Source organism: Crocodylus porosus, unplaced genomic scaffold (genome assembly GCF_001723895.1).
Source record: "Crocodylus porosus isolate Cpor-Errol unplaced genomic scaffold, CroPor_comp1, whole genome shotgun sequence".
Classification (NCBI taxonomy): Eukaryota; Metazoa; Chordata; order Crocodylia; family Crocodylidae; genus Crocodylus; species Crocodylus porosus.
In genome coordinates, this window is record NW_017728913.1 from 7,819,201 (window position 1) to 7,832,951 (window position 13,751).

General features: G+C 41.8%; 1 protein-coding gene across 1 annotated transcript in view; it reads left to right on the forward strand.

Annotated features, from left to right (window-relative positions):
- The window catches only part of ARHGAP10 (Rho GTPase activating protein 10), a 133,101-nt gene that overhangs the window by 2,061 nt on the left and 117,289 nt on the right, over positions 1-13,751 (forward strand). The window contains exons 3-5 of the mRNA XM_019534330.1: positions 920-1,021; positions 6,624-6,734; positions 8,918-9,022. Coding sequence (XP_019389875.1) covers positions 920-1,021; positions 6,624-6,734; positions 8,918-9,022 — 318 coding nt within the window. The remainder of the gene's footprint in view (positions 1-919; positions 1,022-6,623; positions 6,735-8,917; positions 9,023-13,751) is intronic.

Consider the following 13,751-nt stretch of genomic DNA (forward strand, 5'->3'; position numbering starts at 1 on the left):
CCCCCCTAAGAAAAGGGGGCATGACCTAATTCGGGGGGGGGAGGGGAGGGGAAGTGGCCCAGCTCCAACCCAGCCCTGCCATGGAAAGGGAGGTGCAGCCTGGCTCTGACCAGACCCCTGGGACTTGGAGTTTGGGTATTTGGCAGGGAGGAGGGTGACTGTTAATGTCTGCTGGTTCCCTGCTGCCAAATTTCCTGACCTGTGTGTTAGATTTGATGGCTCTGCAGGCCTCGTTTGACCTGTGGGCCAGAGGTGGAGCACCTCTGGTCTGGGATGCTAGATCTATGTTTGCTATAGCAAAAATACACGGTATACTCATTACAAAAGTGAAAAATAAGTATGTTTTCCAATTTCTGAGGATTCTTATGGATAAGTGAGTCTTGAGGAATAGGATCTTACCTACCCAGTCAATGTTAGTATCTCCTGTGAGATAAGGAGTACTACTGAATTAATTCTTCAGAAACAGGCTCTTTTGATAAATCTAAAAGTTAAATTTCACCGAGCAAGTGTCTGTTCTCAGTAGTCTCTCCAAGTCTTGGTAAGCACCAGATGTAATGTCATCTTTTATCTCACATCACTGTAGTTTGTGGTTCCTTCCAGTTTTCAAAGCTTATTTAATAATATATTTGGGGTTGCGTTTAGTGAAAGATCTGGCCCAGGCAGTTACCCTTCATTTGTATGTTTAGATGAGCTTAGCATGGGGATCATATTTAGTGTAACAGAGCTCAGCAGGTCTAGATTCAGGCACTCAGTTGATTAAAAATCTATTTGAAATATCAGTTTGTTCACTTGGGGATGTAGTATTTTGCATTCTCTCTTCTCTAATGGCTGCTTTCACATCTCTCTTACCTGTACCAAGTGGATAAAATGCTGTCCCCATATTTTATGTTTTAATAAACGTTGAATGTATTACTTGCAGGAAGAAAAGAAGAAGTTTGACAAAGAGACAGAGAAGAACTACAGTTTGATAGACAAGCATTTGAGTTTGTCGCCCAAGAAGAAAGAGCTGCAGTTACAAGAGGTATGGTTGCTACAATTTTCTCAGCATTGCTGTGGACACAGGTCTTTTTAGTTTGAGGTAATCAAATAAGTTAATATTAGCACAGCAGGATCATTGAGGTTGTTGAAAAATAAATTGCCATCTACTCAGAAGGTATGGTAAGGCAATCAGTACTAGAGTTAAAGGAATAGCAAACCATGAATGCATTATGATTAAACCTGCACTTTTATAAAGCTTTCACCACATGCACTCTAGTACTTTTTATTTTATAGAGAAGATTTGGACGATGCACTTAAAGAAAGAAAATTGTCATTAAAATATTCCCCATATTTATACTCAGTGTTAAGTGCAATAATGCCTGTGTGCTGGATTGTTTGTTTATTTTTAATTTTTGAAGACTCATGTTATGAAATGATGCTCCAAATAGTATGGGGGGGCAGGAGAAGGGAGCAGGGTTTGATGTTTTTATAGCATAGAACTTAAAATTTGATTTGTTTTCCATGGTATTATTTCTGTCCCCTCAGGGGTCCATTGTACTTCCTTTAGTTTTTATTTCTGGAAGACCAGTAAATAATGTATGGGAAAATGAGCAGAGAAAGTTTTGTTAGTGCCTCTGTAGACAGAAGAGTTGTTTTAACCATGAAAAAAACTCCCAAAATCCTTAACTGCTTTTGTCTATGAATATTTCATATATTTTGGTAATGCTTAAAAATTCCCCAAAGATAAGGTTTTTCTGAACAAAATGTTCCCAGCAGCCTCCTTCACAAAAAATCATTTTCACACCTAGTAAGCTACTCGGTAACTTGAAGAGCCAGAACATACTTGGATTTCTTCTACATGCTATCTCTGAATGTTGTATTATTCATAAATGTTGCAAACATATATGTGCTTAATTTTGAAGAGGTGAATAGTCCCATTGAAGTCAGTCAGGACTAACCTCATGCCTATAGATAAATGTTTGGAGAAGCATAGGTAGAAATTGTCTGAAAAATTGATCACATGCTGAAGAAACTTTATTGAAAAATGTACAGGAGTTATTTTAGCCTTTTTAGAAGCTTTATTTGTAGAAGCCTATCTAAAGGTCAGAAGACCTGTAGATATCTGAAACAGAAACATGACACCACCTAGAAGGAAATGTACAACATCCCAGAGGCAACCATCTTGAGGTGCATAGCAGAACCTCGTGTTAGGAGTAGAAAGTAGATGCACTGAATTTTATTTGAAAAAATCAGTACAGAAAAGTCACTTAGAATAGCTATTGTGATCTCTTTTATGATAGTTACGAGAGCAAATGATAAGTCAGTCAACTGGTTAAAACCTAGAGAAGGGAGTGGTGATTCCGAGCAGCCAAGTTGAATTTGTTAAGAAAAAAAACCAGCATGCCATATTTCTTTCCTCCTTTGGCGGGGTGATTAGTTTGGGTGAAGGAAATACAGGGGACATGGTATACTTCAGGAAGACTGAATTCAGTATCACATTTATGACTCAGAACTCATGGTAGGGGGTCATATCTGTTATTAGACCAAGTAGATACTTGCAAAAAAGATCTTCATTTGCAAGCTTTTGGAGACGCACACCCTTCTTCAGGCACAGAAGAATGCAAAGATTATAAAATTTCTCCCAGGTGGAAATGAAAATTTGTATTTCACAGGAGAGCTGAAGGTGTTGTAAGATCTCCTGGTTGGAAAAGTTCATTTTGTGCAAATTAGGCTCAGATAAAAGTTAGAGCAGTGTATTAACCAAGCATCTAGTTGTTCTACTTATTACCAAATATATAGTTGGTCTAAAGAAAGATATCACTTCTACCATGAGTTCTGATTCCTTTCGCCTGTAGACCAATATGGCTACAACCTGTATCCCTGCAACATGGAAGATATCAAAATTAGCCATTTTTTTAAATGAAAGCTTCCTTCTTGTAAAATTATAAAGCTAACACCCTTACTCCTGCCTGTTGAACATTTGCATGTTCACTGAGCACAGAGCTACTTCAATACAAGAGAAATTTCTCTCCCAGGAGAGCCTTCCATCAACCCATCCTCCTGTGGAATATGAAACATAATCAGAAGGAAACATAATTCAGCATCCTGCTCATCATCAGACAACTTTTAAAGAAAATCCCCCCAAAACTGAGGTTTTCCTGGAAGAAGCAGCACGTTAGTTTCAGCTCTGCAGCATCTATGGATCGGGTACTTCAGCTGGGCTTTTTCGCACTTTTATCTAAAGCTGGTTCAGTTGGCTGTTATAGAGGTAGGCAACTCTTGGCATGCCAAAGTGTGGTACCTTGAGGCATTTTGCTTGGCATACGTACCTCTGGGTAGATGGCAGGGAAGGGGCCAGGACTACATGGCCACAACAAGGATCGGGCCCCTCATGCCTTCCCCGCCATCCACCCCTGGCACACCAACATCTTGCAAGTTGAAGTTGTTGGTGTTTTTGGCACTCTGCCCAAAAACATTGCCAACCCCTGAGCTGTTAGATAAAAGTGCCGGAAAAGCCCCACTAAGCGCCCAGTTTATACAGATTTTGGGCAAGCTGCATCTAACTGCACAGCATCTTGTGGGCATGTATTGAGCTCATTGCAGGAGTGCACTGAGTTTAAAGTAAACTGCTGGGTTTTTTTGTTTTTTAACATCTGTAAGCAGCCTATGGAATTATATACTCCAGTGAGATTGAAATCAAACATAAAGAGCCTGAATGATTACCACAGTTCAAAAAGATGGTGGATTTGGGCAGCAAGTCTACATTAGAAGACTTGCAGAAAGCCATTAAATGAAGTCCTGGGAGCAAGGCATATGGCAGCAACTGTTTTCCTGCTGAAATCAACAAATGGGCCAATGACGAATTACTTCAAAAACTTCATGAAGTTATACTGCTCTGTTGAAAAAAGGAAATGGTACCACAATTTCAAAGATGCTCAGTCTGTACAGTTATACAAAAATAAAGGGGATAGAAGTGACTGTGACAGCTATAGAGGTACCTCCCTGTTGAACCTAATTGGAAAAATTGTCACTTGCATCATGTTCCCTAGGTTTCAATTTCTAGGTAAAAGAATCTATCCTGGAAGTTAATGTGGTTCTTACTCAGGAAGTTCCACCATAGATATAATATTTTTGGTCAAGCAGCTGCAAGAGAAGTGTAGAGAAAAACTAATACCAATGCATATGTAAAAATAATGTATATGGATCTGTCAGCCTCGAATGGATTCATTAGGCATCTGCCTAGACTACTTAAGTGTACACCATGATCCAGAGGATTGATGGTTGCTTACTCTACAGGAGACCTGGGAGATGATTGTCCTTCTTGATCTTAGTTAGGTTTCAGCTAGCTTATACTTCATTATTCTGGGATCCACAATTTAAGAGGGATGTAGAGAAACTGGAGAGGATCCAGAGAGTTAAAAAACAAAGATGATAAAGATGTGGATTGCAGGCCATCTGAGGAAAGGTGGACTGCTTGAGTTAGATGTACATACAGAAAGTTGATGTAGTTGTCATCAGCTACAAAATTAGCTATACAGTTAGCTTTCTATGTTCTTTCCTACCTGCATATGGAATATGCACTTAAACAAGAGATTTAAAAGTGAATTTAACAAGCTAAGAAATTGAGCTGTCTTGTGGTTATGTTTACACTATAGTAATAGTGCTTGACCCTGTTAATACAGGGTTGTTCCTGGACCTGTTTGTCTATATGTGGGGCCTCTGCAAAATACAGTGCAGCATGGAACATGCCTGTGTTGAGGTAGTTACTGAGGTAGATCTAGTTTGTTTATATTCCCCGAGTTAACAAAAAATTGACTGTGGAAGGAAGTAGATGACTATATTAGTGTGTAGTGCTACTTGGAACTAGTATTTTATTTCTGTTTTAAACATTAATAGAGGCATGGGCTTTGGTACACTTGGGCAGCTCTCATCCTGAATGGTCAGATGAAAATATGTCCAAACAGGGAATATGACTATAACCTGGAGGTTCCTGGCTAGAGGCTCTTGCCCCTACGCCCCAGGTCAGACCGATCTCCACATTTGGAATCAGGAAGGAATTTTACTGCATGGTCAGATCAGAAAATACCATGGGCTTTTTTGACTTCCTCCAAAGCATGGCCCTTTGATTTCTTGAGTGCATTTCAATAAGCCTTGCAGCAGCAGAACACCAATGCAGTTGTCCCCTTGCTTTACCTGTGGCAGGTTAACATGCTGTGCCTTGTAGTTTGTGTGACAGGCTTGATTGCATGGTTTTAGAAATAAGTTAGACTCCTGCTGAAGAGTTTAAGCCCCTGGACTCAAACATCCCCATGCCTAGCCGCCCTGGAGAATAAATAGGCTCCTGGTGAAGGGGACACAGAGGGCTTCCCCTGCTGGGGAGTTCAAGCTTCACACCCAGTAATCCAGAACCTACCAAGAGCCCCTGGTCCTGTTGTTAGCCACAGTGGGGTTGCTGGATGTGAAGTTTAAACTGCCAGTGGGAGGAGCCCTTCAGCTCCACCGCCCAACAGTCTCTGATTACCTTGCATCTGGCTGCTGGCAGTCGCATGTTTCGGATCTGTCTTTGATCCCAACACTTGTATGTCTACCATACGTGTGTGGCATGGCAAGATGTGCAGTTGTTGTGATCAGGAATCAGATCCCATCCCATAATAATTTTAAAGTTTGCCAGTGGTCAGTGTCTCTTAATTTATTCCAACAAAAGGAATTCCAGTTATTCATTTCTTCTGCAGTCATGAGGCTTGGCTGGGACGTGTGTGTCATTTTTAATAGCGTATATTAACTTCCAAACTGCATGAAGTAATACTTGTGTCTGGGTAGGAATGAATGGTAGCTGAAACATAACGGATACACAGGATCAGTGTATCACTGGCACTTAGTAAAAGCCAAAATAATAAAACAGCTGCTTGGGTTGTAAATACGGTTGCATTTGTTAAATTTCCAATATTTTGTTAGCTGTATTGTACATTTAATATATGGAATGAATGGGGGTCTTTTTAAACTGTTGTTTTGCTGCCACCAGTATGTCACACAGATATCCTTTGCAATACATCCTGAGAACCCATGACAAATAGGTAATTAAATTAGGAGCCAGAAGATTATCTTTTGCTTTCTCAGTCCATGTAAGTGTAGGGAGGTCAGATGAGGAAATAGCTGAAAACTTCCATATGTTTCAGATGAACATATTTTGTGGAGGAGGGGGAGTGGGCCTGGGGTGTGAGACAGAGGGATCTTTTGCATTAACACTTACTTTTCCAGGTTGAATGGGGGCAGTTTCCACCTCTTTTAGGAGAGGAATCCAGCTATTCCCTCATCTGTATCCCTGAGAGGGCCTTCTTTTAAGTACATATTTGTACCAACTTGTTTGATCTGAAATAAGATTAAATGGAAATGTAAAGAAATGTTATTTTAGTTGTTTGCATGTGAAGAAAATGAACCCTCTGAAACAAAACAATGTAACAAAATCTTCCAATATAGAGCATGTCAAGGCTTCTATATTTTAAAAAGTAAACTAATGACTAGTGTATACTGTTGGGGTGAGTCCCTGGTCTGGAGAACATCTTATTTACCATCTTAAATACTTAATGCATGCCATTCAATATGTTATGTCTGTGAAACTTCTAATTACTGTATTTTGCATTCAGGCTGACTGCCAAGTGGAGCAAAATAGAAGACACTTCTATGAGGTGTCTCTTGAGTATGTGTGTAAGCTGCAGGAGATACAGGAACGAAAGACATTTGAGTGTGTGGAACCTGTAAGTATTATGGAATGCAATTTATAAAGAAAGCAATGCAGCCTATTTTTTTAGTTAAGTGACAGAGGGGAAATATAACAAACCATGAAACAAAAAGTATCATTTGTCAGTTTTGGCTTATGGGGGCTTTTGGCAAACTGATTATTTTGACTTAATTCATAGCCATTCAAATGTTAGTGATCAAAAGACCTGTTTTTAATCTAAGATTAGGTCCTGTAGACTTAATTTATGTTTGTAACTGTTCACTAAAAAGCTGCATGCATTCCTGAAGCTCCAAAATACAGGTAATCTGAAATTCTCAAATTTTGTGAGAGATGAGGCTTTGGGGAAAGAATGAATTTCCCTTGGGTTTTAGTGCAATCCATAAACATGCTACTGAGGCTTGCTTAAAGTTCCTGGCTGGATTTGTCCTAAAGTTTCCTCATATTGGAGTTAGGAGTCTAACCCAGTGTTAAACTTAGGCCAATATTATGTGGTTTCAAGTTTTTTTATTTTAATGAAATGCTTAGAGGCTAATTGTTGAAATGGGGGAATGGATTTTTCTGCAAAGCTGAGGGGTCTAGGCAAAACGGCCCCCTTGACTTAAATCCCCAAACTCATTAGGCCTAGAGAACTCCGATTTTCTACAAATATAGCTATTTTGGTTAGGAGCATATAGACTTTATTTTGTTTTTATCAACATAGTTATACTAGCATAAATGCCTAGGTCTACTGGCATTAAAGTGCTATGTTGGCATAATTCGCTTGTGTTTGGGAAGCAGGTTATACTGGCGTAAGTATAACTGTAACATATAGTCTTTAACTATATGTTAGCTTTGTAAAATAGCACAGGGAGTTTATTGCTTTGCCTTCTTCATTTTAAAGTAGTGGTGAACAAGGCCTTAAACATCTTTCAAAATTTCCCCCTTTAAAAACAAACGTACACAGACGCTTTGCCTCTTTGCTGTTTAGTCATTGTTTGACACAAGCCCTTTGAGCCATTTCTTCACAGCCTAGTTTGAAACCAGTATGTCGTAGAATGCATTTTCAGGCCTTAAGTCTGTGTCTTTGCAATTTGAGGCTTTGCAGCTACCTATTGATAAAATCTTTGCCTTGTAGACTGGGCAAGCTGTATCTGAGAGGATGCTGTTGCTTATTTTGTATTTGACAATATAGTGCAGGGGTTGTCAGCCAGGGGTATGCATACCCCTAGGGGTACTTAGAAAGATCTTTGGGGGTATGCATGAATGGATGAGCAGGTAGGTGGGTCAGCAGGGATGGAGCACGCCCCGCGGCATGGCGGCAGTGTCTCCCCTGGCACGTTTGCCTCTTACCTGGGGGAGGGGCACGCTGGGCACTGCCAGCTCCACATGGCACATCATGGTGTCTCGCCGCCCCCAACCCCATCTTGCTGTCCTGATTGGCTGCTGTGAGGGTCTCAATGGCAGTGGCGGGGGAAGTGTGTTTCTATGCCCGCTCCCAGGAGGGAGTGGGGGGCAAAGGCAGTGGCGCCCCTCTGCACACTGCGCAGGCACCGCCCGGCCCGCTTTCCCATGGCTAGCTGCATGTGCAGCTCTGCAGGCTGCTGGAGTGGTGTGCAATTGGCTGGGTACGAGGCCTGTCAGTAGCCTGCAAAGCCATATGTGCAACTGGCCATGGGAATTCGGGGTGCAGTTGTGGCATGGGGCATTGGGCGTCAGGGTCAGCAGTGCAAGGCAGTGGGTGGCAAGTGGTGGCTGCCATGTGTGAGCACACCGTCCTCTCCCCACTCTGCGTCCAGCTGCCACCACCAGAAGGGGTACACTTGCTAAAAAAGTTTGAAACCCCTTGATATAGTGGGGTTCTGTGAATTATTTTTCTGTTTAATTTCCCCTGAGAATGTAACCTACGATTCTATTTTTGTAAAGGTGGTAAAGCACTCTTAAAATGCTCCGTTTAACATAGCTTCAAAGTATTGTTAAATCAGACTGCCTCTCGTACATAATACAGAGGTCCATCTTTTCCTGCGTTATTACTCTCACTGTTTTGATTTTTTTTCCTTACCATTCTGTTAATTAAGTTAACTAGTTCATTGTGAATAGGGGACATTTGAAAAACAAACAAATAAACAAAAAACAATTTTTGGTTTTAATTTTCTAAAGGGTTGCAAGAAAATACAACAACCTTTCTCTGATAACTGAAATTGTCTTCTGCTTCTACTTCAGGTGCTGTCATTTTTTCAGGGTTTGTTCACTTTCTATCATCAAGGATATGAACTTGCCAAAGACTTTAATCACTACAAAATGGATCTACAAATTAATATTCAAAATGTAAGTCAATGTCTCTTACATTTAAGTTATTTCCAACTTTCTCTGATAAAATGTATGTTACTGTATTTGGTCGACTATAATCAATAGTTTCTGAGTAATGTTACTTAATCACTTAAAGTATAGGCATATAATGCCATCTTCTGGCTAACCAGCTGTACGAGTGAATAAACCATTATCTGATGACTGATAATGCAGTAAGTCCTGCCACCTAGTGGTTTGTAATACCCTTTAAAATACTTTGATTTTGTCATAGACACATATCTTTTTAGATAATGTTTTCAAATTCATTTATACTCACATTACATGTGTTTAACGTTCTGATTGGTAAACAGTCATCCTCTTCATAAGTTGGGACTAGCAATGGAATATAGATCTCTTGACCTTTTTAGGTATATTTTTAAATTTAGGTTAGAATGTCATTTACAGTAGGAATATACTGGATGTAACTGAAGAACATAAAATTGAAGTGATCACATTTCTTAATGCTTGATAAACTTGGTGGCACCTCCTTTGAGAGCCTAAGAAAGAATGGCGTGGCAGCCTAGATATTCTTTGCTAGAAGTAGCACTATTAGAAAATTGTGTTCTTGAAGCACATGGGTTGCACCATGCTATTACCTATGCTATATGTAACATTGCCCCATTTTAAGGGGAAAACCAGACCTTTACAATTGTTAGACTTGCCTGGGAAGCAGCTGAGTACTCTTATATAAAGGGATGAAAGTGCTGCAGAATGGGAACAGACTCCTTTCTATAGCAGACCTAGAAGTAAGGGGATTGAAAGGAGTAGCCCTGCATGGGCTGAACAACCTCTTTGACATTTTTGCATAAGTTTAACAGAAGAATGAAGCTGCTGTATAATGGCGTTGGGGGAGTAGTGACTCCTTGCTAGGCTAGGAAGGAGGCCTGGTGCCTAATATGCCAGCAAGCAGCTCATTAAGCTATTAGCTGGTTATTAGTCTTCAGGGCTGACTGGAATTAGTACACAAGCCATCCTTCTAGGAGATAACAGTCTAAGTTTAGACATAATTTAATGAATTGGAAAAGTAGATGCTAGTGGGGAAAAAAGTGAGGATTAAGATTACAGTCATATTTGATTACTGAAGGATGTGGTGATCACATCTTGATGGTACTGCTCTTTCATTTCCTCTTTTGTTGTACATATAAATCTTCTGTCTTCACTCATGAAGTTTCCCTTCAAGTTATGTTAGGTTAGCAAGGAGAATTTGATGATTCTGAATTAGTGCTAGGGAACATCAAAGAAAGTTGGCCTTTTCTGGAAGGACTTGAACGAAAGGGGAGTGTATGTATCCCACCAGCAGTGGGTGATTATTTCAAGGACAAAGCTGAGAGTAGGAGAGGGGCATAAAGGCGCCTTTCAGTCTGATGCTGTGGTTGTAGTTAAAAAAAAAAAAAAAAAAAAATGTGAGTTGAGCTGAGCAAGAAATTAAATGTGAGATGAGGGTGGAGTCATGCAAGGTTTTGAAAGTGTGGATGAGGAATTAAATTTGAACTTGTAGATGAAAGTGAGTCAGTAGAGAGGCTTGAAGGTGAAAGTGTCATGGTCAGAGAACAGGTTGAATTATTCTCAACTGTCATATCTCACTTTGATTATAAAGCTGGATTGAACAGATGAGTTGGATTTAAAAAATTCTGCAAGGGAAAAGAAGTAAGACTTAGTAACAATAGTCATTATGTGGGAAGAGCATAAAAGGAAGAGTCCAGTATTCTGAGGCTGTGAACTTGGATGGCTATGTAAAGATAGACAAAGTAGGAGAACATTTTGAAGAGAAAATGACTTAGGTTTTGGCCATGTTACAGTTGAAATGGTTGATATGTTGGAGATTGAGGTGCAGAATTGAGCAAGGAGAGACTGGTGGGCTTTGGACACTGACTTATAAGTCCATAAGAACATAAGGTATAATTCTTTCAAAAGGAAGTACTAAATGATGGCACTAACAACGTCGCTGTATCAACATGTGTAGACACACCCGTAGGGTTGGAAGGGACCTCAAAGTCATTCAGTCCAACTTCTTGCAGAAATGCTGCTTGTACATTATGATATCACCCATCCAGTAGGTGAAAGAATCAAGAATTGTGAGGGGAGGAGTAGAACCCTCCTGGCGTGAGTTACTCTGGTTTAAGTTTTGTCTGCATCCATCCTGAGGTAGCAGTTAGCTAAAGAAAAGCTGACTATTACTTCCTTCTCTGTCACCCAGTGGTAAGGCTCAATAACATCTGGCTAGTGTGAGCTACCACAGTATAACATTTATCTGTTCCTGCGCCCAGTTCAGAGTGCGGCCATATCATCTAGCCTTTGGCATCAGAAATTTGATGGTGGAAAGAGGATACCAATGTTAATTGCTGTGCAGCTAATTCTACTTCTGCTTACTCCATGGTCAAGTTTCTGGGCCCATGGTCTGGATTTGGAGCATGTAGCTCTATCATTTGGCCTGCAAAGCTCTCCCTAGAGCCAGAAATGTGGCAGGGGGTTGGGCAGCAGCTTCTGGAGCTCTTGGAGCTGTGGCAGTTAACACTGCTGCTGCCAAATTTCTGGCCTTGCTGGCCAAATGACATGGCTCTGTGCTCCAGATCCACCCCTGGGTGAGTCATCCAACCTGTGGGGCTGGATCAGCCTGACATTTCTGATCTGAACTTAATGTTATATCTGGGTTGAATAGGAGAAAACGGAGGTTAGGAGGAAAGATTGCTGAAATGTCCATAGAATGTCTGACATCACCTTCCTGGACCATGCTTAACTTGCCTCAGCACGTGCGATTTACAAGGCTTAGAGGAAAAAAATTGGGGTGTATGTGTGTGCAAAATTTGATAAAATTCAGAAGTGACACGTTCTGGCGAGAATTTCAGCAAAATTAGGTTTGCAAAGCCAAGGATTTGAATTAACTCAGCATTCTGTGATAGCCAGACACAAATATTTTGTGAACATAAAACCTGAATGCGTGTGGACTGATTAACACTGCCACCATAGTCCATATAGCTTTTCCAACATTTTGTCTCAAGTGCAGACATTCAGGAGGTTAAATAGGTTTCAAAATGGTCACCCAATTTAAACTTAGCTTGTTCTGGTGCTGCGTCTCAGTGAGTGACAATCAGTCTAAACCTGTAACTGTACAGAAGCTCCATGCACACAAACAGGTCTAAAAAATTGCAGAACTAAGTTTAAGATAAACTTGGATCTGTGTAGTATCAAACTTATTCAATTTAGGTCAAACTGGATCATGGAACTTGTGTACTCTTTCCCTGTGTAGCCCCGGGGCTGAGAGAACCCAGTCACTGGCCCCAGCCCCCGGGCTGCTCTTTTCACATTCCCTTACCCCCTGCACTGGACTATTTTTTGCTCCTCTGGCCCTTGCTCCCTCTTTCCTCCCCCTGACCAGCCACCCTTTCAACCCCCATCCCTCAATCTACTTGGGGTGCAGCCACCTTTATTACCATTTGCAGCTGTGAGAGCTGAACAAGTCCGTCCCAGTATGGGGAGGGGAAGGAGAGAGATGAGGGTGTAGGTTCACTGGGGGTTGTGTCTCCCTTCCATCCCCCAGCAGATCTCTTCACTAGTCCCCCCCATCTGGACTTACCTGATATTGGGCAGCCATTTTGAATTGATTTAACTTCCCCCTAACGCCCTGAATGTCTGTACTTGGCCATTATGCACGGGGTCCCCCTCCCCATCTCCTTCCTTTCCTCTCCAGTGTGGCAATGCTTGATGGGCCTGACCCTCTGATTTGTAGCACTGGCCATTGCTCCATACAACTTATGGTGACGGCACATACTAACGATATGACAGCTCCTAGTATCTACCCAGGAACTGGGAAGGCCGCCTTGAGGAGATTGAGGCACAACTATAGTGGTGGCACTGGTGCCTGCCGAGCCTCTCCTACCGAGCCTGGGTCTTTGTCATCAACAGCTTGGCAGCTGATACTCTGTGTCACAGGTATGCCATCCTTGACCTACAAATTATCCTCCTTAAGAGGTTCCAGAAACTTTTAGTGGACTTCTGGCACAGGCACCACTGGCTTCAGCGGGCTATCCTGTGCCTACCCACAAGCAAGGGAGGTCAGATGCTAATAAAACTGACAAGCAGCATGGCTGCCTTCTGCCTGCAAGCCTTCAGTGCCTGTTTTTTGTTGGGGAATGTTTCCACTGGCAACAACTGGCCTTTGCTTGCTTGTGTTGGGTGGGGGACCTCAAACAGTGGGAATTTTTCCTGTTGTATCCTGATCACCTCAGCTGGGACACTCTGCTGCCTTTATACTGCAGCATCTTCAGGCCTGACAGATTTACCTCTGAGATGCCAGGGCAGGTGATTTCCAAAACTGCTGCAGGAGTCCCTGATGCAAAATTTCGTTTTGCAGCAGGGAGTTCCGAGCTGAGCTTCTGGAAGCCTCTTTGCTTTCTTGGTTTGGCCACACACCTTTAAGCTGACCCACCTCTTCAACTTAGCTTTCAGCCAAAGCTCTGGCTGACTGGCTGGGCCTATGCTGTCCATTTTGCTCTGCATGTTTTGACTGAAGTGAAAGCTGTCCTTCCCATGGATGTGCTTACCACCCCAGAAACCCACCTCTGCCTGTGACAAGTCCTCCCCACTGTCAGCTCACTAGACAACCTCCCTCTATTGCTGTCTTTCTCCAGCTGTGGACATCAGTGAGAATGGCAGGCCCAGCACTCAGCTCTCCCTCCTGTGCCCAGCAACACCAGAGCAAGTCTGTCCA